General features: G+C 34.4%; 1 protein-coding gene across 4 annotated transcripts in view; it reads right to left on the reverse strand.

Moving 5' to 3' along the window:
* Positions 1-1,527: 1,527 nt before the first annotated feature.
* Positions 1,528-22,195, reverse strand: part of SLCO5A1 (solute carrier organic anion transporter family member 5A1) — a 44,405-nt gene continuing 23,737 nt past the window's right edge. For all 4 annotated transcript variants that reach the window (XM_039345393.1, XM_039345394.1, XM_039345391.1 and 1 more), the window contains 7 exons: positions 20,669-20,889; positions 17,606-17,770; positions 14,075-14,273; positions 10,617-10,776; positions 8,179-8,420; positions 7,525-7,589; positions 1,528-6,228 (listed from right to left, as the gene is read on the reverse strand). In XM_039345393.1, the coding sequence (XP_039201327.1) occupies positions 5,753-6,228; positions 7,525-7,589; positions 8,179-8,420; positions 10,617-10,776; positions 14,075-14,273; positions 17,606-17,770; positions 20,669-20,889 (1,528 nt within the window). In that variant the 3' untranslated portion in view covers positions 1,528-5,752. The remainder of the gene's footprint in view (positions 6,229-7,524; positions 7,590-8,178; positions 8,421-10,616; positions 10,777-14,074; positions 14,274-17,605; positions 17,771-20,668; positions 20,890-22,195) is intronic.

The following is a 22,195-nucleotide window of genomic DNA, read 5'->3' on the forward strand; positions in this document are numbered from 1 at the left end:
TGCATGGTTTTTGATTAAAATATCTGACCAATTTACACACAATTATACCTAAGAGCTTAATGAAATATTGCATAAATAAACATTGCATTAGTGATTAATTAATAAGTGGCAAAAATGTATCAGATACAAAAGGACCCAACAACATAATGCAGTTGCCAAAATGATTCACTAGATCATCCATTAAAATTAACATGTGGCATAATGAAAAATTGATGAGAACATAAAGTTGGAAAAGTAATCAAAATGGGCAGGATAAAATATTGTGAGAGTTCAGAAGACAAATTGATAAAATCTTGGCTCATAACACACCAGATTTAACTGTGATTGAAAAGAAGAAAGTGTGGATAATTGATGTGGTAATACCAGGGGATAGAATAGAGGCAAACAATTGGAGGAGACATAGTATCAAAATCTGAAAATTAAAACTGAAAAGTTATGGCATAAACCAGTGATTCCATCTATTCAATTACCACAGGCCACACTGCTTTGATTTCCACATATTTACACTGATACATTAAAACATCCTAAAGTTCTTAGAAAGAACTCAATGCGTATGAAAACCAGTATCAGCTAAAGAACTGGCAGCCTTGATTTCATTTTTCTGTATACAAGACAATGGAATAGAAGAGAAAGAATGGGGGGGGTTCATAAAACATAAAAGACCTGAAAATAGAAGTAGAAAGACTATTTAAATAGAAGTAGAAAGACTATTTAAAAAAATAAAGGTAGTACCAATAGTAATATGTATCTTGGTACTATCTTGGTAACATCGCACCACCTGAACACCAGAGGCATTGACAAAATCACTATCAGTCAATTGCAAAAGGCAGCTTTACTTGGAACAACTCGCATCCTGTGATAATACCTTTAATATGAAAAATTTGCCCATCCCAGGTTCTTGAGAAATACACAATAGCTGGTTAAAAAAATGTCAAAGCTAATACAGTTGAAGAAGAAAAGAAGAGTACCTTTTGAACATGAAATCAACAACCTAAAACTTTTCAGGAGTTTGTTGCTGTTAAACAGTAAAGTAAAATCACACTCCACTCAGCTGGTATAAAATTACTGTTCATAAATGTCCATTGGATGTCACTACCACGCCACATAATAGCTTGCATTAATGATGATGAATATTGGTTGGGATTCTTAAATTATAAATACTGCCTTTGTCAACTAATACCTTTAAAAACAGATAAATAGATTTGGAGTTGAGATAATATAAAATGAAAATAAGCCCATATTAAAATTGGCATTAAATTTTATATTATGTGACATTACAGATCATGAATAAATATAACTGGTAGATTAAAAGAGGCAATTTGGCAATTAGCTAATTATGAAAAACAGATGCAATTGAGCTAAGCAGCAACCACATACTAAATGAGGTAGTAGCATTGTATTCATATTCACTGCATTGATTCCTGCAGCAAAACTATTTTAGATTACAGCGGATTCTTCTACTGTCCCACTCCCCAAAAGTATACTGTAAGTGTGGAGTAGTACAATAAGATGTGACATAAAACACCACAAAGTTAAGTCATTTTTATTTCAAAATGCCAAGTACTAAAGGTTCATTTGCAAACAGCTATTTACACATATTGTCCATAAAATTTTACACATGCTTGTACATAAGAGTTTGAAAACTGGTTTTTGTTCCACTGAGAGATAAATACTAGTTCAAATCTTTATTAAAAAAAATAACATTCCACAAATCTCCATTTTTTTACACATGCAAGTCATAGTTTCCTAACTGACACACTTAAAAACATTTATCAAAACTTAACATTTTAACTAGTCTGCCCCTTGATTAATAGTATTTCCCTCTTTCAGGTATAGTAGGATTAAAACAAAATATAATATACAACATACTGCTGTTTTCCTGAAATCAATGGAAAAAATATACAATCTTGTCTATTTATTAATGGGGGAGTGTGTGAAGTATAAAAAAGTAATGATTCAAAATTGCATATTTAAAAATATTAAGTTCAACCCTGGATTCTTTTTGAACAGCTTTTTTTTTTTTTTAGATTCTTCAGCATACAGTGTATTTTAACTACACATGGTTTTGGCTAACAGTTCTGTTCTGAAAGTTTATTTTTAAGTTCAAAAATCAAAGGTCACAATTCTTTTGTTTTTACCACCAGTTCAATATTAACCAAATGACTGAGAGGGGCAGTAATTTGGGAGTAATCAAGGATCATCTATTGTACATTTTGTGTTCATTCAACCTTGTGTTCAAGGTTTCAGACTATGGTAACGGTACCATAGTCTGAAACCTTCCCTCCTAAGCTGCTCCTCAGCTGCACCAAATTTTAATTCCTAGACTTCCACACCACTATAGCTAAAAGTAAAGCAATTAGCAAGCTTGGCAGGACACCAGATCATCAAGGCTTTGGCTATCGCTATGCTCTGCCAGAAAATTGTTTCCAGATTCAACAATTAAAGATATCTAGTTAGCTAACGATAACCAATTCTTTTAGTTAAAATATTTAAACTAGTTCAAAGTTGTGTTACTTCATGAAAATTTATGGAGCAAGAGTATATTGCAGACTTACCATTAAGCTGATAGTCCTGCAAAGTAAGCACCTGAGCAGCTATTTGAAATATTTTTCAGCCTCATGAGGGAATTCTTTTATCCCATTAGCACCAGTTGATCAGTTCCAAGCTGATTATTTACATTAGAGGACCAATATACATTTTCTGGTAGACAATACTTTAAAAGAAAACTTTGGGATAGCTGCCCAATGCTAATCTAGGGTGCTCTCCATTTTATGACTACATTGCAGAAAAAAAGAACAGTACCAATTTTTAAATGACATAATGAACTGATATGTATAGTCAGAAGCTCCATTCAAAAGTTTGCCAGAATACATGGTGAGCTCAAAACTCGGCCCACCTGTTTCCTATCTCCATAGATGCAGAAAGCAAATCTGAAAGGGAGCTATACTCACATTTGCTATGATAGGAGTAAAGTTGTCAGTGCAAATTAAAACCTTACATTACACTAAGGTACATTTAGAGAGTTGTACTTCCATTTAAGCAAATATGAGCACTGATCCCCTTCAGGCTGAAATGGTTCTCTTTCCTCTCTTTTGAGTTCTCTCTTTACATTCTCTTGGTAGACTACAATTAGCCAACAAATTGGATACACTTTCTACTTCCAAATTTCAAGTATGCAATCAATACTGAATGAATAATGACACTTTTGAGGCAATGGTAGGTTTGCATAAATAATCTTAATACTATATTAATAAATATATGTTAGTATTTATAGCAATCTACATCCATGTACATTATATATACATTGAAAGATTTAACACTTAATCTAGGATGGGACAAAGAGATAACGAAATTCTTTAGTTATATGTTGAAGTATTACATTGGTGCATGCTCTCTAGTTTCTCTTCCACAGCTTAAAAAAAATAATACCGAAATTAGGAAACATAGAGCATGGCTAACCTATTGCTCTTTTAAGTTACTGCAGTGACAAAATAAAAGTACATGGACATGCACAGTACTTGGAAGATGTATGTCTGAGACACAGCAACTGGCCATTCAACCAGCAAGCTAACACTATACATGTTCAATACATGGCATCAGAATGCAACGTCATTCATAGGCTTAGTTCAGATAGGCTGATGCTTTCAAATATTTAGAACACAACCTGATAAATATAAGGTGTCTTCCCACTCTTCAAATTCCTCCATCAATTATTCCCTAACCTCATTTTTCTTCAATATATATCCTAACATAAACCCTATGCACATTCTACAGGTCCTTAGCAACTAAGCTTTGATTGCTTATTCATTGCCATATGAACTATTTCACTTTTTTTTTACATCCCCTGCTAATAGGCATTTCCTCTCAATGGATTACCACTCTAAAGATTATTTGAGGGATGCAGAAGGAGTTGGGGCCTGACCATATTCTCATTTCAACTTTTTGACAGCTACATCTCAGAAGCCCCTTTTGAATTTATCCTAACATCAAATTGGTCCTGCCTAGGGAACTGCTCCTCACTGTGTGAATTAAGAGATCCTCTAATCTCAGAATCAGACAACAGAATACTGTAACAAAATATGTTAGATTCAAAAATAGCACAGTGCAATTGGATGAGACATAACACTTCCAAAAGAGATCCGAACAAGGCTTTTGTGACCTCTTGAGGAATATACCCGAGTATTGCCTATGAATCACACTCTTTTAAAGTGTATTAGCATATCTGTGCAATGGAAAGCTAACCTGTACTTTTGATTTTAGCAATATGTAAGCCTCAGAGGCATGATTTTTTCCTTAATGTTTTTTTAAAAAGATGAAATAATACTGGCAAATGCAAAAAGCAGTAATTTATTCTTGCCATTTGTCTCTTCAGAATTCCTCCTCCTCCTCCAAGAAGAAAAAGATAAGAGGGCTAACAATATGAAAAAAACAGTTGAAATGTATAATTTTGATGGCAGGATGGAAAATCAATAAGCATCGACTTACCTTGCAAATGTTCCACTCAAGCTGGTAGATCTTTTGCATTAAAAATCCTTAATGGCAGGATGAAAGAGCTGCACAACTGAATATTATATGTGTAGTTTCAGTCTCAGCTTCTCTAGATATTGGCATCTATAAACACACACCTTTTTGTCCCAGTAATGAAAAAGTGACAATCAGATCAGGATGCCCAAGATAATTTCCATTGCTGACAAAGAAATGTAGTAGGCTCCAATTGCTGAAATATAAGCAGGTCTGGACAAGCCTTTAATATGAAATGGATTCTTAAGGCTTGTAATTCTCCCTCATGAATCAGTAGGAATCTAAGAGTAGACAACTTGGCAAAGCAATCATTTGACTGTATCAGCATATGCTCAGATTGATATTTAGGGCATGTTGAGGTATATAAAGAGCAATCTGGGCCATGTGTCAGAACAAATAACCAGTGTACCATACCAGCAGAAGATTAGATACTAGAGTCATCTCAGTTTTCCACACAATCAAAGTTAGTTTCTGCATGCACAGAAACAAAATAATCTTAAATTTGGATTTGGTGGACTCAATAGGAAATCTGCAGCTGATTGTTGCTTCTTGCAAAAATATGCAAATACCAACCAGTAATTATTGATACGTTTGTTACGCTTTAACGTTATTACAAAATAGTATTGAAATCACTAAGTTATAAATTTGCAATAAAAATTAAAAATACACTTACATATTAAAATAAAACAAATTCTCAATAACTTGTCCTATTATTGATTTGTTTTAAGATTATTTGTTCTATCTCTTAAAATAAAATGTTTAATTGGAGATTTTATCACTTCAAATAGCCTCTTTTCCAAGTCAAGTGATTGACAATTTTGATTTAAAAATATACAGAACCAAACAAATTATCCAGTTCGCATTGCATAGCTAAGATAAGTTGTGCTTTGAAATAGAATTAAAAATAATTACTTGTTCTTCCCTAGTTCAAGACTCATGGGTGCATTATCTTCACTAGTGGCACACATTCCTATCTGAACCGATTTTCGCAAAGGAATCTATTAGCATTTGCCTGGAACATGCATCTTGAATAGACATACCTAAAGGGCTTGCAAACCTACTTTAACATTACAGTTTCCCAAAAGAAGAAAGTTGTTTGGAGGTAACCAGCCCTCAGATAAGCCATGGCTCTATGCATTAAGCTTAGTGGCAGATCTTGTTAGGAAAAAGAAGGCACAAGAGTTTCAAAAGGCCCCATACTTAATATGTACAAATAAATAATAATCTGAAGTTACTGAAGGGGCCCATCTATTTCAGGAGTGACTTCTTGTGAAGGCTTCTCAACTGACGTGGTTATTGCTTCTATTGTAAGGGGGCCGGGACAGGTTTGTGCTGTGTAATGTATTGTTGTTGTTAGATTGACATTGTTACCATGGTCACTTTGAGAGATAAACGTGGGGCAGGATCTAGTCCTTGCATAGTTTTGCTGAGCAACTTTGTTACACACTACTGCGCTCACAGTGCTGACAGGAGCATCTTCCCACAGCTGCCTTTGCTGCTTCTTTTCTTTATACTTAATGGTGTACCAGGCAAGGAAAATGAATAGGAAGCCAAAAAATTTGAGACCAGCTGCCAGACCAAAGTACACAAAACGAAATGATGTCACATCATATTCCCAACATGAGCCTTGCACACCACATTCCTGTTGCCACAGCATGCAGGTAGTATCAATGACGGCACCAAAATAAATTGGGGTAGGAATGTATGCTGTAATAAAAAGGGAAAGTGAAATCAATCAACTATATCAAAACAGTTATTGAATATTTTTTGAGAAAGTACATAGCAAAGCCAAACCTATAATATTTCAATTTTTAAGCAATTTTGGCTAGGATATATATCACATTACATACAAACAGAATGAGACAGAATTCTCATAAGATGCTGATAAACTACTTGATTTAGAAGTGATGAGGAGAATATTAAATTTTATCTTTTTCCATTAGTACATTTTTATTTATTTTGAATTATATCCAATGGAGTGCTAGATACATCTCATACGACAGACAATTGTTGAATTTTTAAGAATTCTGTGAACTGGTTAAGAGAAGAGCAGAACCATGCTGCTTGTGTGCTGATCAACTGTTTGGAGACTCACTGAGTTGCACAGCAAAGCAATGGAGCCAGCAAAACTAGCTGATATCACCACAACATTAGACATAACTCATATAAATCTAAATAAGTACTACCTCATGGAGCTCAATCCAATACTAACACTCTTAAAATATTAGAATTTCAAATGTTAAAATAACTTTAAAGTATTAAAATATTAATAATACATTTTAAGTCAAATTTAATAGTTAAAGTTTTAGAGAATACCGAGGTAAACTGGTTGGTCATTGTCTATAAATCCAGAATAAGGCCCTACTTCAGGTTACTGGAAGTTTATTCCAAACAACAGCTACTAAATTACCTCAGCACTTAGTAGCTGTGCTTGATTTCATAGTGAGTACTATTGCTAGTATTCCCACCAACTTTGTGCCTGACCCTGACCCTTTTATGTAAACACATATTCAATTTTAGCTAACCGTAGCATTTGGTGCATAGGTTCTGTTATAAACAAATCAAGTTAAAATTAACAAAAGTGTTATCAAGAACACATGAGAATTCATGGTTACCCTCAAATGAAAGTGAACATTTATGGAGTTCTCCCCATGATTAGAGTAGAGAAATAGGGGAGGTGGAATGGCAATGTAGGCTTAAACCAGATCAGCAAGAGTGGATAACTGATACACCCACCCAGACACTGTAGAAGTACAAGGATGTGTGTGTGTGTGTGTGTGTGTGTGTGTGTGTGTGTGTGTGTGTTTAAAAAAACCTGAGAAGCAAAAAAAAACACCTCCAATAAAAAGCCTCTTTTAATTAAGACCCCATCAAAAGTGTCAGATCATATGCAGAGAAACTTTTTTTTAAGTGCTATTTTCAGTTGCCTTGACAATTTCTCTACCAATTCACATAATATTTCAATATAGTCAATTGAGGCACTAAATCTGCCTGTACACTTACCAAGAGTTCTTAATAAAACAAATTGCATGCCAAGGGCAAAAGGCCTCTCACCATTTTCCACAGACCTAAAAAAAGATACAGTAGATTTTAAATTCTTAACTGGGAAAATGGTAGGTATGACTACTTAACTGTTGCTATAACTCTTTTCCTTAGCCATATACCAGGAGAATGACCCAATTGCTAGCTAACAACCACACAGGAGACAGGTGTTCAATAGAATCAAATTCAGAAATTCAGAGAAACAAAAACTTTATCCAGGAAGCAAAGTGAGAAAATTTCCTTATATTTCTGATGACAAATAGATTCAGTCAAAATCTAGATTGACAAATAGATTTATTTTCTAAGTAAATTGTCTTCCCATTCTTCCTAGCATCCTGTAACCTACCCAATAACGAATACCCTCCCAGACATAAGTTACGCTCTCTGACTTCTACAATTATAAAACATGTTGATTCACATATTATGTATCATCAATTCAACAAAATGAAAAGATGAGTGAAATCAAATTTTGTAAATCCACCTATTTCTAGAAATAACTTAATTCATCATCAGAAAAGTAAAGGTGAATTATGTTTTGTGGAAGATGACAGAGAAATTGAGTTATAATAAAGAATGCTATCCTAGTAGACAGAAATGATCCAGGCAATTTCTCACCTGAGAGTTACTATGATTGCTGATGGTTGGGCACATGCTGTGATAAGTGTTACTATGAAGAGAAAAATGAGGAAAGGGATGAGTGTGTTGCAGGTTCTATCACACTTTCCTGATACAGCATAGCCGTTCTCATTGAGATATGTTTTGACGATCACCACTCTTAGCTGGCTACGCTGTCCAACTGTGGGTGGTGTGATAACTTGTCGGCTTTGGACACAGGCACAATCTGTATAATTTCTTATCTGTAAAAGATTTAAAAAGTGTAAAAAAAATCATGATTCCTTATTTGTATCTTTATCAAGAATATTTGCATCTGGTACATGTGTTTCAACTTATTTATGGCTCTAAGTAAAGCACAATACTGCCAAGAAAATTACAACAGATAAGAAGTACTCTTCATCTGAAGGCAGAATTTTATAGAGAAAAAATTGTAACAGTACTTCAAAATAACTGAACTGAATGTTTTAAAGGGAAGATTTAAGAAAGGCCTTCCTGGTCATAAAGTTAATAGTGTTTTTTTTTGGTTTTTTTTGCAAATAGCAACCTAAAAAGTGCAAAATTTTAAAAAGTATTCATTACCTAGTCTTAAGGAAGTTCACAGAAACAAGGAAAAAGGATACATTAAAGGAGAACACAGTATCAAAATTCTATGTCTAACAGTCCTGAGTTGGCTTTAGGCTAAGGCCAAATAGGTAAAACCAAAGGCACCAAAGGGTAGGGGCGCCAACACTTTCCCTCCTTCTGAATCATTGTAAAAATACAAATCTTTGCATTAGTGGAGAGGTGGCATTGGCTAGAGGTGGCACCGACTGCCGAAGTGGCCTAGGGGTACCAGTCCATGCACCGAAATGCTTAGAGAAATAATTAGGCTTTAAATATTTATAAAAAGGAAGGAGGACCGGGGAATTTTGTACCTCCACGAACAAAATCTCTACAGAATGGGCAACTCCCAAGAAGATATGTACTCCATTTACTTTATGCAGGAGAAGGATCATCCATAATTATAGATAAAAGAGTTACAGAAAACTTGATGAAATATTTCCATTCTTTCTAAAGGAAAAACTGTTGGTTTTAATAATTTAATTAAAAAATCTTCTGATTCTAGCAGGCAATCTGCTGAACATGCAGACCATAGTAGCCTTCATATTATTTATTAAATTTATTTGCCACCCATCTTGTTTCAAAGTGACTATGGGCGACTTACAGCACTAAAAGCATTAAAACTGTAAGACAAATATTTCTAAAATGATAAAAATGGACTTACAACCAAAAATAAAATTACAGTTAAGAGATGGGGAGGGAGGGAGCAGGAGGAGCAAGGGTGTGAGGTGGGATTATCTCTTAATTCATCAACCACCTCCAGTGTGATGCTCACCTGCTGGGGCCCCAAGCCATCTGGCAGAGCCAGGTCTTCAGGTCTTTACAGAAAGTCAGAAGGAAGATACCTATCTCTCCTCACAGGATAAGATGTTCTAAAGGACAAAAGCCACGGCAGAGAAGGCCCTTCTACAGGACCCTGCCAGCTGAAATTCCTTGATTGACAGGGCCCACAGCATGCCTGCTGTGCCAGTTCAGTATTGAAATTGCCATTTTATCGAACTATGCAAAAATAATCTCCACAGTTATCTTTATCGCACATGAGCAGAAGACAAGGAGAACCTAGGAATATTTGCAAGTCTTTCTAATTTTGAGGAGGGGACTTTTTTATGACGAGAAGTTTCCAATAGCACATGCTTTCTGAAACCTTCTCACACAAGAAAAAACTTTGACTACATAATCCATAGGAAGGTGGCAAGCCCGGGGCATATAAGAATTTTTTGTGGGATTTGCAAGGGACTAATCAATAGGGGATGATTATTGAACGACTATGACATTCAGGCCCTATATATACAACATATTTGCCCCATAACTGAACTCAGTGATCACCTTCTTGTAGTCTGGGCATGTACTCACAGGCAATGAAATTATAATGCATTTTAATAAAGTCAACTAATGTTATATGTGCCTGTGGGTTTTTGCCTTACCAGGAAACCATAACATTGGTGAATGTATACTATGCTCAAATGTATATCCTGAGATCTATGTCTCAGACCAAAAGACAGTAGATCTAACAGTAGGAGTAGCTGCATAAAAATTCTTGCACATGTCTCTGTCAGAAACATATAAATAAATAAAAACATCTAACAGCGGCAAATCACTATTGTATAACGATTATTTTGGCTACCCCACATATATGAATGCTTCATAATCTTTGATGTGTAAGATTTTTTTATATGCAGAACAGGCATTTTATTATAATGTTACTGTCTAGATTCTAGACTATTAAGAAAACAACTTTGTGATCTACAATACTGAAAACAGAAGTTATCTTTGGTGCATATGTTGCTTTTCTAACAGCAACAAAAGTTACCACTTTGATTGCTTGTAGACATACTCACTCCTGTGCTATAATTTCCACTGCTAATGCAACCAGCAAGACAAGGGTTAAAATATGTGATCCCATCTGATCCACACACAGGTTTGTATTCATGGGTTTTGCAGCCACAATTAACATTACAGCTTCCAGTCAGATTCCTATGTGCCATGGTGAGAGTAGGTCTAAAAAAAGGATGGGGGGATAGGTTATAATACCTATTCATTGCAGAAGAATCTTATATTTTCCAAAATACTTTTAAAGATACAAAGCAAGGTATATTTTTTAGGCAGACAGATCTACTAAGATGTGATGCTAGAGAAACACCAGAGTTCCTTGCATTAAGTCAAAATTCTATCTAATCACATTATAAATTTTAGTTTTCTAACATTGTAAAGTAGGAAATATATAAAAACTATAATGTTAGCCTAGATAGGTTAAGCCAGGGGTAGGCAACTTTGGCGCTTTTATAACTTGTGGACTTCAACTCCCAGAATTCCTGAGCCAGGAATTCTGGGAGTTGAAGTCCACGAGTTATAAAAGCGCCAAAGTTGCCTACCCCTGGGTTAAGCAATCCTTTTAAAAGAGAATCAGCCTGGTGGGATGGTAAGGCATTGGCCTAGAAGCCAGAGACTGTGAGTTTTAATCCTGCCTTAGGCATGAAAAACTGGCTATGTTACTTTGGGCTAGTCATCCTCTTTAACTTCCAACTCACCTCAGTTGTTACTGTGGAAAAATAGGAGGGAGTATTAATAAGTTTGTCACCTTGAGTTGTATATGCAAAAAGGGATAGGATAAAAGCCTTTAAAAGGGGGGACACCCTAATATCTTTAAAAAAAAAATCCTGACTCCTTCTATGTGTATGATGCCTCCTAATCACGTGGACTCTTCATTTTACCCATTAAAGCCCTGTCCTTTCACTGACCATTAAATTCAGCCCTGATCACTGTGATTTCACAGCCCTCCACTAAATACATACATAGACATATATAAACTCTAGACATATTGTCTGCTGATTATTGGAAGATCTCTATCATGCCTTTACATTTTATTTTTATACACTGTATAAATACTGGCATTTTATTAAAAAATAATGAATTACTTTATATCTACAACTTGATGGCTACAGCTATTTTGAATTATAATTCTCATCATCTTCAGCCAGCACAATCCGAACACAGTTGAAGAACTAGTTGAGGGGAGTTATCAATATGTCAAAACTTTTCTAAGCCCACTGCATGTTTCAGAATTCCCAAGATACTGCGTCCATCAAAGCCAGAATGCGCTCTGTCTTAGATCCATGGGGAAAGCACTGGAACCAGCAAGAAGCTACCCCACGGTCTCTGTCCTGCCCCCTGGGTGTGCGCACAGGAGACAACCAGTGAAGTCAGCCTGTGGGGCAAGACAGTCAGTAGGAATGCCGGACTCTGCTTGCACATACGCCCAGGGGGCAGAGCAGGGCTGCCCCGTGGAGCGCATTCTGGCTTTGATGGACACAACTAGGTAGTACATAGATCAGCGCCGCCACCCCTCCCACCAGCACCTCCAGCCTCGCAGCGAGGCTTTCCTTTCACCGGGACAGCCCACCCACCCACACGGGATAGCAAGACCAGCGGCAACATGGCAGCGCTGGCAATCTCTCCCCCTCCTATCACCCTTCCTGAGCGTGGAGGAAGGAAAGAGATGAGAAGGAGAGAAGGAAGGAAAAAAGTATAATGGAGAGGGAAGTTGGGGGAGATCGGTGCTGGCTGGGAAGCTTTGCTGGAGCTCTGCAGTGATTCACTTAACAAAAGTTTCACTTAGCAACATAAATTTTGGGCTCAATTGTGGTCGTAAGTCAAGGACTACTTGTATATAATGGAAGAATGAGTAGGCTGAGAGGAGGGCAAATACCAATAGCACTGTGGTCGGATGGAGTTGAGATCTTTATAAAGAGATAAATTTAAAGCACAAAAGTAGTTAATAATGAACAGTGAATGGAATGGATAGAAATCTGTCTTAGCTATGTTTCTTTTCTTTGATTTAGCTCAATATGTTTAATATTTTGTTTTATTTTTTTCTTCTTATCCATGTTCTACATAATACTGCTTATCCCCAAAACATGTATATATGCATAAATTTCAAGCACATCAACAAATATGCAAACAAGCCTAAACTTTCAAGTAGCTTTCTTACTATTGTTGCAGATACGAGCAAGACACACTTCACTTTCCTCTAAAATGTAATTTATTTTGTGTCTTAAAATGAACCATTATTTGTAGCTACTCTTCCATTATAAACACGTGGTAATTTTATATATATTCACTACTTTTTTAAATTTTAGTTCAGGGAAATAGTTTTGAATGAAGAATTCTTAGCCATGTACTCAATGATTAAGATTAATTATTAGTAAATATAAGCCCAACAGATGAACTATAGCAACTGAGGACAAAAAAAACCCAAATCTCTTTACTAAAGAGTATAGAGCCAAATTAAACAACCAACAGATGCAAAACTGAGAAATATGTAAAATTTTAAATAAAATTTTAAATATGAATTTCTTATAGCTACAGTTTGTATATGCTCTCTTATATAAGCTATAGTATTATATAACTTATTTTTGCCTAAGTAAATGAATGACAGATATGAACCAATTGTGGCTGATTTCAGAGGGTAAACTGAAAGCTCTTTTATCTTTCTTGCCCTGGACAAAATTGGGCCTTGGTCATTCATCCAAACATCTACATTCACTTAGTTAGAATGGCTAAAGGAGCTCACAAATTTATGTTCTGAAGATGTAGTTCCTCATCACCAATTTAAAGTTCTTGGGCTAATGGTCATTACCATAATTTGCAATATTAACTCTATATTATGGAAATAAATATTTATGTTGTATAAGAATGTAATAGGTGTGTGTATGTGTGTGTGTGTGAGGAAGAGGGAGAGAGAGAAATTCTGATTCATCCAACCAAATGTCAAAATCTGTTCTAAAAATACTCAGATTGGAGAGAAAATAGAATACTGAAAGCACTAAAGATCCTTCAAAATCCGTGTCTTTATGTTTTCCTGTTTTAGGGAACTTTCCAAGGTCAAGTATGTCCTAATATCAGATTTCTTCCATTAAAATTAATTTAATCTCACATTTAGAAGAGCATAACCCCAAAAATACTATTATCCCCAAAACAATATCCCTTGAATGATGAAAATGACCCTTAATATATGATATGTGTGTATCTAAAAACACTGTGTATTTTTCAGATTAGGTTCTTTGCATTTTGTGTATAATACTCATCAGAGATTGTTTATTTGAACACAGCAGACAAATTGTTATTTCTTGTAGTGTATTTCAATCCATGATTACACAATATATTTCTTTGGTTCTTACTTATTAAGACACTTTTAAATTATTTAATATACTTATGAAAAAGATACTGCTTTTTATACTGCACAAAAGGCTGGCTTTGATGCAAAGCATAAATTATTTAAAGAGCTGAAAATATTTACCCTGTTGTATATGGTATATTTATACCTCCTAGATTAATACTTTCACATCCAACTATGAAGAGTGTTGAAAAGCATAACAGAGATACGCCACTGCAAATCATTGCTAGTTTTGCAGATTCTCTTGCACCAAGTTTCAGTTTTTTTATAATGTAACCTCCTAGGACAATACCAACACCAGCACTTGGAACAATAATCACACCTGGTTAAAAAGAAAAAAGAAAAGGGGGAAAGTTAAAACATTCGTTGTGTTAAAATGTATAGTATGGAAATATTTTTTCTATAAGAGAAATATGCCAACTCTCTACATTTTTTATATTAACAATATTTATAACCCTACCTTGAAGATCAATTGAATCCCCCAAATTTCTGTTAGCAAAGAGTTATTTAGTGCTAAATAATTAGAAAATAAAAATGGATTATTTGTGGAACAACTTAAGAGGCAGCTAATAAGGTGAGCATAATTTTTTTTTAAATCATTGTGCAACAAAAATGAAGAGGTTAAAAAAGTGTAGCAATGTTAATTTAGAATAGAAATTAGGGGAAAAAATCTCAGAGATAATGAGTTGCATTGAAATAACAAATTAGAATAAGTTTAAAAGGCCAGAGAAAGTGCAATGCCATTGTTTATTACTGGAAATAAACTAACACCATTTCATATGTAATAAACCACTACTGAAAAGTGTCTCTTTAGAGCGTGACCTAATTGGCAATGTCACTCATATGATGAACAAGTATTCCTCGGCTTACAATCAATCATGTTACGATGGAAGCGAAAAAGGGGACTTAAGACCCGGATTCAAATTTTCGACGGTTGGGCCCTTCCACAGACATGTGACCGAATTTTGGGCGCTCAACACGGCCACATTTACAGCCATTGCAGCATCCCACAATCACATGTGGGTTTAAGAGTTGCTTCTGGTTTTCGACAAAACTACATCCATAGCAAACCACTGGTTCTCTTAATGACTGCCACAAAAAAGATTGTAAAATTATTATGTCTATAGATTTAGCACTGAGGAAATAAGATAGTTTTCTCCCTTAGATATGGTAGAAGATAGTATATCAACCTGGAAAAAATTGATCCTTGCCTCAATTAGAGATGGCATTAACATCAGTGAACAAGGTTTGAGAAGGTTCAATGCTACAATTTGGCCTTTCAGCCCTTCAAAGAGTCAAAGGCTGCCTCACCAGAAAATGCAGTGTCAATTTTTTCTATTTTTTATTTGTGGAAGGTTGAGTTTTTTAGAACATAAATGGGAGTGAGAAGTGTTTTCTTATCCGCTTCATATAAAAAAATTAGCAAAAAGCCTCCTTATGATTTCTCTAGAATCAGAAGAAACTCTAAACAAAGATCTTTAAAGGATAAAATACTGCTTTAGTTTTATATTAGCTGGAAAAGGAATAAGCTCCCAGTATTATGAAAATTATGAAATGAAAAAGAATAAAATGTAAATACACATAGGATTGGCTTCTAAAACCTATTTTAATTAGGCTGTATCTCTTTATGCATTTTGATACACACTAACATATATTTTCACAGAAGTGTTGCTTGTGGCCACTTAATATCTGAACACGTTGCATAGAAAATCAGAAGGCTTCAAATTAGTGTGATCATCTTAGAAAAACAGTGTTAAGGTGTTTTCCCATTTTTTTTCTCTTTAATAGCTGAATCAGCCTATATTAATTTTATTTTAAAAGCTTTTTAAATTGCGTATTATTGTTTAAGAACAAATTAAACAGCCCAATTTTATACTCCTAAGTAAAAGTAAACTATTTCCAAACTTGTTTATGCATTTTCAACCAATAAATTATAAGTTTATTTGGTTTTTTTAAAAAATGAAATACATTTGAAATAATCATACTATTATACTGAATATCAATATTATTCAGGACTACTATTCAGGAATGACAAATTTATTTAATGGCAAGTATATTGAACCAAGCTATCTCAAACCAAGAGATGACAGATTATTTATAATCATAAAACCAAAATGCCTCAAGAAAGTTTAGTTTCCAGGATACAACTCCATAATCAGATTATTTTAAAAAGATTAATATTGAAAGTTATGGGTTGTAAGAACTAATGAGCTTATTTTTGTCATTTCATTATTTCATTATTTAAATCAGAGATCCCCAATCCCTGGTCCATGGACAAGCACCGGTCCATGGCATGCCAGCATCTGGGCTATGAAAACAAGTGAAGCTCCATCCATGGGATGCAGGCAGCATGTAAAACCATAACCTCTCCAGTCCGTGGAAAAATCTTTTTCCATTTGAACCGGTCTCTGACGGTCACTGATTTAAATAACACAAGTGGTCTAAAAAATACATGTAATTAGTTATTAAAATATTACTGACAATTCTACTAAAGTTTTTTGGTAATAAACACACTAAATTTGTCTCTTTGATGATTGACTAGTAGCCTTGTCAAGATGTTATCTGCATGAATCTTTTTTAATTTACTTATGTGAATCAAATTATATGTACACATTTTAAATTTTGTGGTTTTGTAAGCTTCTTGATTGAAAATAGAACATATATGATAATAGAACATATATGAAAATAGAACATATATGATAACAGATATTGAAAATCTCCAACTAAAGGGCTACATCCTGTTTCAGTGTTTCTCAACCTTGACAATTTTAAGGCATGTGGACTTCAACTCCCAGAATTCCACAGCCAGCAATGCTGGCTGTGGAATTCTGGGAGTTAAAGTCCACATGCCTTAAAATTGTCAAGGTTGAGAAACACTGTGTTAAATAGTGTGGACAAACTTAGTTGCATCTGCACCAGATATCGGATTAGCTGTTGCTAAAATAGATTTATGACCTCAGCCGGTTTGGCAACACTTAATTTATTTATTTTGTGTACTGACATAATCATCAAGGACACCTGGCAATTACAAGAACAAAAACATCCTAAAGTATATTCAAAATATTATTTAAATACATACTAAATATTCAAAGAAAAAAAATAAAAATGCAGAGCAATAAAAATGTTATGATTGTAGAGGAATCATTCATATATGTACATTTTAGTGATAAATAAAATCCATGCAACACCTCAAAGAGAATGATTAAAAAACATAACATAGTATAAAAGCAAACAATTAAAGAATGTTAGTAATGCCAGAATCTCCCCTCCCCCCCGGAATCGATGAATCTCATCCATTAAAGCACAGATCAGTAGCTCTATCAGTTATTTGTAAATCTCATAAGAACAAATCTCAGACAATCTCATACTAGAATCATCAAATTTTGCAAAAATGATACCATTTCAATTTGTTACTGTTAATGGTGTGGGTTGATCAAGAAGCTGTTTGGTGGAAAACCAAACATCATAGTGCCACAAATCCTATGTTGCTAATCCACATGATATAAACAACAAATATAAAGTGATAAGTGTTAAGGCAGAGAATCTGCACATTTATAACAATTAAGAACAGAATCCTGATTATTTTCCATTAACTTTATTTTTTTGAATTGAGGAACATAATCCTTAAAAGATTTATTTACAGCAATATCTTACCAGTGTAGATGCTGGCATTGGAAGCTGGGATGCCAAACTGTGACTCAATGAACTTGGGAATAAAGGTAATAAAAGCAGTAACAATGGCACATTCAGCTGTGTATGACAAACTCACAAAAAGGAATGTCATGTTGCTTAAGATCCTGAAAGCTGCTCTTGGAAGTTCTATAAAAAAGACAAAAAGGAATAAAAGGACACCTAAATGTTGTCCAAAACGAATGGGAGGCAAAGAACAAACAAACTATCACTTAGTAAGTGGTTGCCCTCTCAAGCCATGAAGAAGTTCTTCCCAAAAGTTTCCACTGGACGCAAAAAAACTCTAGTGTGTTTTCCCAAAGCATTTTTTAAGATAGCATGTATTCATATGCAGAAAGTTCCAGGTTCAATTATTAACTTCTCCACTGAAAAAAAAATCAGATAGTAAATAATAGCAAATATCCACAGACTGAGGGTTGAGGTCCCCTGTCCTAATCAATTTCCAATTCAAATTTCTAAGCATACCAATATAGTACCCTACTATGTGAGATAAAAAAAAAATTAAAAATTGCCCTGAAGACTGTTCTGCTCAGAAAATTGCAATTCTTAATCTTTATTCAAGATGATACGTTTAGATATATGAAAATAGTACCCTAAAGTTTATATATCAAGAAAAATGCAAAAACTCAACCAAGACTGCATTTTCTATGAGCATTTACGTTTGCTGAGCCTTAGCATTTGCAGTTAAGATGCTGCAATGTCAAAACAAGGAAAAGGCTGATATTTAAGAGATAAAACTGCATCAATGCATCTGCAAAATGCTTATACAGTTGTATGATATTAAAACTAGGTCACTAAATAAGAAAGGAATTCTCTCACTAAAAATTAGAAATAAATCATTGTCAATATTATATTATTATTAAAGATCAAATATATCACAAATATGAATGCTGAAGCAGCCCAAAATACAAACAAAATATAACAAGCTGAGATGGAAACACATTTTTGTACATGTGCTACCTCCTTAGTCATTCTCTTACTCCAAACCTATATTTAAGCTAGAAATAATAAAATATCTATAAAGTTGATTTAGAAAAATAAGTGATCAGCTTTGGTACAATCAGAAACTAAACCACAGTTTGAAATTATTTTAACAGTTTGCAGTTCTAAACTAGGAACCATAGTTTCTTACATAATTAATAATCTGGAAAACTCAGTTTAAATAAATAATAAGTGCAAAAACAATAAACATTATTAGGACAATAAAACTGAATGCTTATAATTATAATTCCTATAATTATTTATGATATGGAGATATCATAATCTGTATTTTAAAAATATTGAAACATTCCGATTACTAAAAACAAAATTCATTCAGGAAATTCAGGAAACAAAATTCAGGAAACATTTCTCCGATCAAATCAGATGTTCAGATGTTTTTCCTAGAATTGTGCTGCAACTTTAAGAAGCTGCAGACAGCTGCTATGTGAGCACATATTCCAAAATATCTTTTTCCCCCTTAATTGCAAAGTTCTGCACAGCCTTAGCATGTAAATTACCGAGCAGCACATTGCTTGTGTTGAACAAGCTAATTAATTCAGTCAGCTAGGCTTGCTTAGTAATTTCCAGATAGAACTTGCAATTTTGTAACACTATCTGGACAAGAACCATATTTTTCAGTTTCCTCAAATCTAATTTGACTTAGTGCTTCCTATTGTTATTTAAATAACTACCATTTCCTAATTTTATGTGGAAATGGAAACCATCTGCATGTGGAAAAATTAAGAATGGTGATGAAGGTCACTTTGCAAAGATTGACTATGGCGACAGACATTTGCATATTTTTCATATTTTTCTTAAACCATGAAAAAAATGTTCCAAGGGTACTTTTCCAAAGGGCAACTGGATTTTCTTTGTTTTTCCTTGAAGATGTCTCGCTTCCCATCCAAGAAGCCCCCACAGCTCTGACATCTCTGAGCTGAGGAGGCTTCTTGGATGGGAAGCGAGACATCTTCATCTTCAAGGAAAAACAAAGAAAGTGCAGTTGCCTTTTGGAAAGTACCTTTCGGACAACCATGACCACCTTCCTTTCCTTCATTCATCACCTTCAACATACATACCTTCACCAACCTGGGATACTACTTTAGTACAAGTAATATTGGTACATGGAAACAAGAAAAAGCAATGGGAAATATCAAGAAGGGGAATTCGCTTACAGATTCATAAAGTATTTTTCTAAAACTGGGACTAATGTATGACTATGACCAATATCTAGAAACACAAAAGTTGAAACTAGTCCTTCAGGTGTATGGGTCTTCTTTGCTCTTCTTCTCCATTAAGCACAATTTACATATTTAAGTGCATGATCTCCATTTTATAATGGAGATGAAAATCTGGCCACCATGGAACGTCAACAGTTCAACAGTGGAAAGAGCCCATTTTTTATCCCTACTTAAAAAGGGGAGGCAGAAAAAAAATAGCACAATCTATCTTGCATGCCACAAGGAGGATAAAACTAGTCTTTTATCTTTGTTACCCCACAAATTAGCTGAAAAGTGGAGTATGTGTTTTATGACTTTGCCTCTCTATCATGAACACAGATATTTCTATAAATATACTTTGGAAGAGAGGGGTCAAAATTCGAAGCAAAAAAAAAAACCCATTAAATTTTAATAGTTCCCACAAAGGCAATATAGCTCTTGACCTGGAAAAAGTTTCCTATTGTTGATTGAGGAGACTGTTTTCAACCTTTTCTTTTAGCCCAGCATCCTTAGCCAAAGTCTATTTTTCATAATGCTGATAACAGCAGAAATTAGTAGATAGGATTTACATAGCTTTATCAAGCTACTCAAGCTTGATAAAGGCTGTTTATGGATTACAGCTTGGGGGGGAGAGCTCAATATTAATTTTTTGAGTGAAGCAATTTACCCTGCAACTAATGTAGAACCAATTGAACCAAAGTCCTCTACTTTAGTACTGCTCCTAACTAAATAAATATATTTTTCTATCAGTTTTCAACAACAAATAACAATTCTATGAATTTAAGTTTCATCCTAATTTGATTTTTTCAAACAGGAAATTCTTTACCTTTAACATTCCTTCCAAAGCCCATTGATGTAGGAATTTCCGAGTCTAGCTCTTTTTTGCTATTCACTTTTTCTTTCACAATATCATCATCACCTGAAACATCATCAGAGTGCATCTTTTTTTTCTTTTTCTTGTGTCGAGGTGGGAGCTTTTTGGGAAAAGCAAACATTGGAAGTATAACAAGAAGCATCACACTAGCACAAAGGAGGAATCCACTCCACCTAAAATCAGAAGGTAAGAAATAACATTTACCAATAGGGTTATATTTATTACATCAAGCAGTACAATAATAGATATCATTGCCTATAAGCATACATAATTACACACACACAAAAACCCTCTACAGCAGGAAGCAGAAATTTACACTTGGTATTACTGTATTACACATGGTAAAACAATTACCATGTAAGTGACTTGAAAAGAAATCACAAAAGCTGCATCCAGAACAGATAAAAAATATATAGGTAATTCTTGCTTAATGACCAGTTGCATTGCAACCATTCAAAGTTACAACGGACTGCTATAGAGCTAGTTATGAACCATTTTCAAAGTTCTGATGCCCACCATTCCTTGATTATGCATTATCCTTTCCATACAAATATACAATTGCAAACTACATATTTACCATAACACAGGTTGCCTGTAATTTCCTCAAGGTGCCATTATATAATATACTCACATCAACCATCATAGCCAGCCAATATTATAACAATTGTAATCTAATGTGTCTAGAGGACATCAGTTATAACTATTCCAAGACTAAATTTATAAATTCTAGTGGCATGGCCCTTGCAGTCTTCTACAGCCACTGATGGTACTTTCTCCATGATTCTAATTAATAATTAATAATTTAGCTGCTATATCTATTCTATGGGTCACAAGATGCTTCTAATTTACTGAAGCTTTTCCTTTAATTTATGCAGTTGATCCCAGCACCTCACCAGCTAATTATTCTGAATGAAAAGACTAGTATAATTCTCATACTCTAGATTCTGGCATGAACATACACAAGTAGATAGAAATGGAATTTTCCCATATTTCTAGATCACTAATTGCTGTCAAATTCACTACATATGATCTTAGTATACCATATAAAGAATTTCCTTAATGGGAATTTGCTACAAAAAGTAAGCTATAGGCTTCATAGTTACTCAGTTACTCTGAATGCCTAATCATAGAAGAAAAGAACCCTGTAATTGCTATCTGGCAGGTATTTGGCATGAATGTTTAGAAAATCTGAGGCCATACTTCTTCAAATTAAGTTCTCGACTATTATCGTCATGATTAAATTGGCATCTCACTTCCCTGTATTACTACTGCTTTGTTGTAGCTGCAGCTGTTGTTTAATCACTTTTCTCCTAAAGTAACATTTTTCAATGTGACCAATTCAAAGAGTGGCCTAGCTGTACATGAACCTATGCACTTTTTAACCCAAAGTAGATTTTGATATTTTAGTGAGGGGAACAACAACTACACAAATCTACAAGAAACGGCAATTACTATTTCTGGGTCAAACTACAGACAAAA

This window comes from Crotalus tigris, unplaced genomic scaffold (genome assembly GCF_016545835.1).
Source record: "Crotalus tigris isolate CLP2741 ecotype Arizona unplaced genomic scaffold, ASM1654583v1 scf7180000017952.28453644438:3035480, whole genome shotgun sequence".
Lineage (NCBI taxonomy): Eukaryota > Metazoa > Chordata > Lepidosauria > Squamata > Viperidae > Crotalus > Crotalus tigris.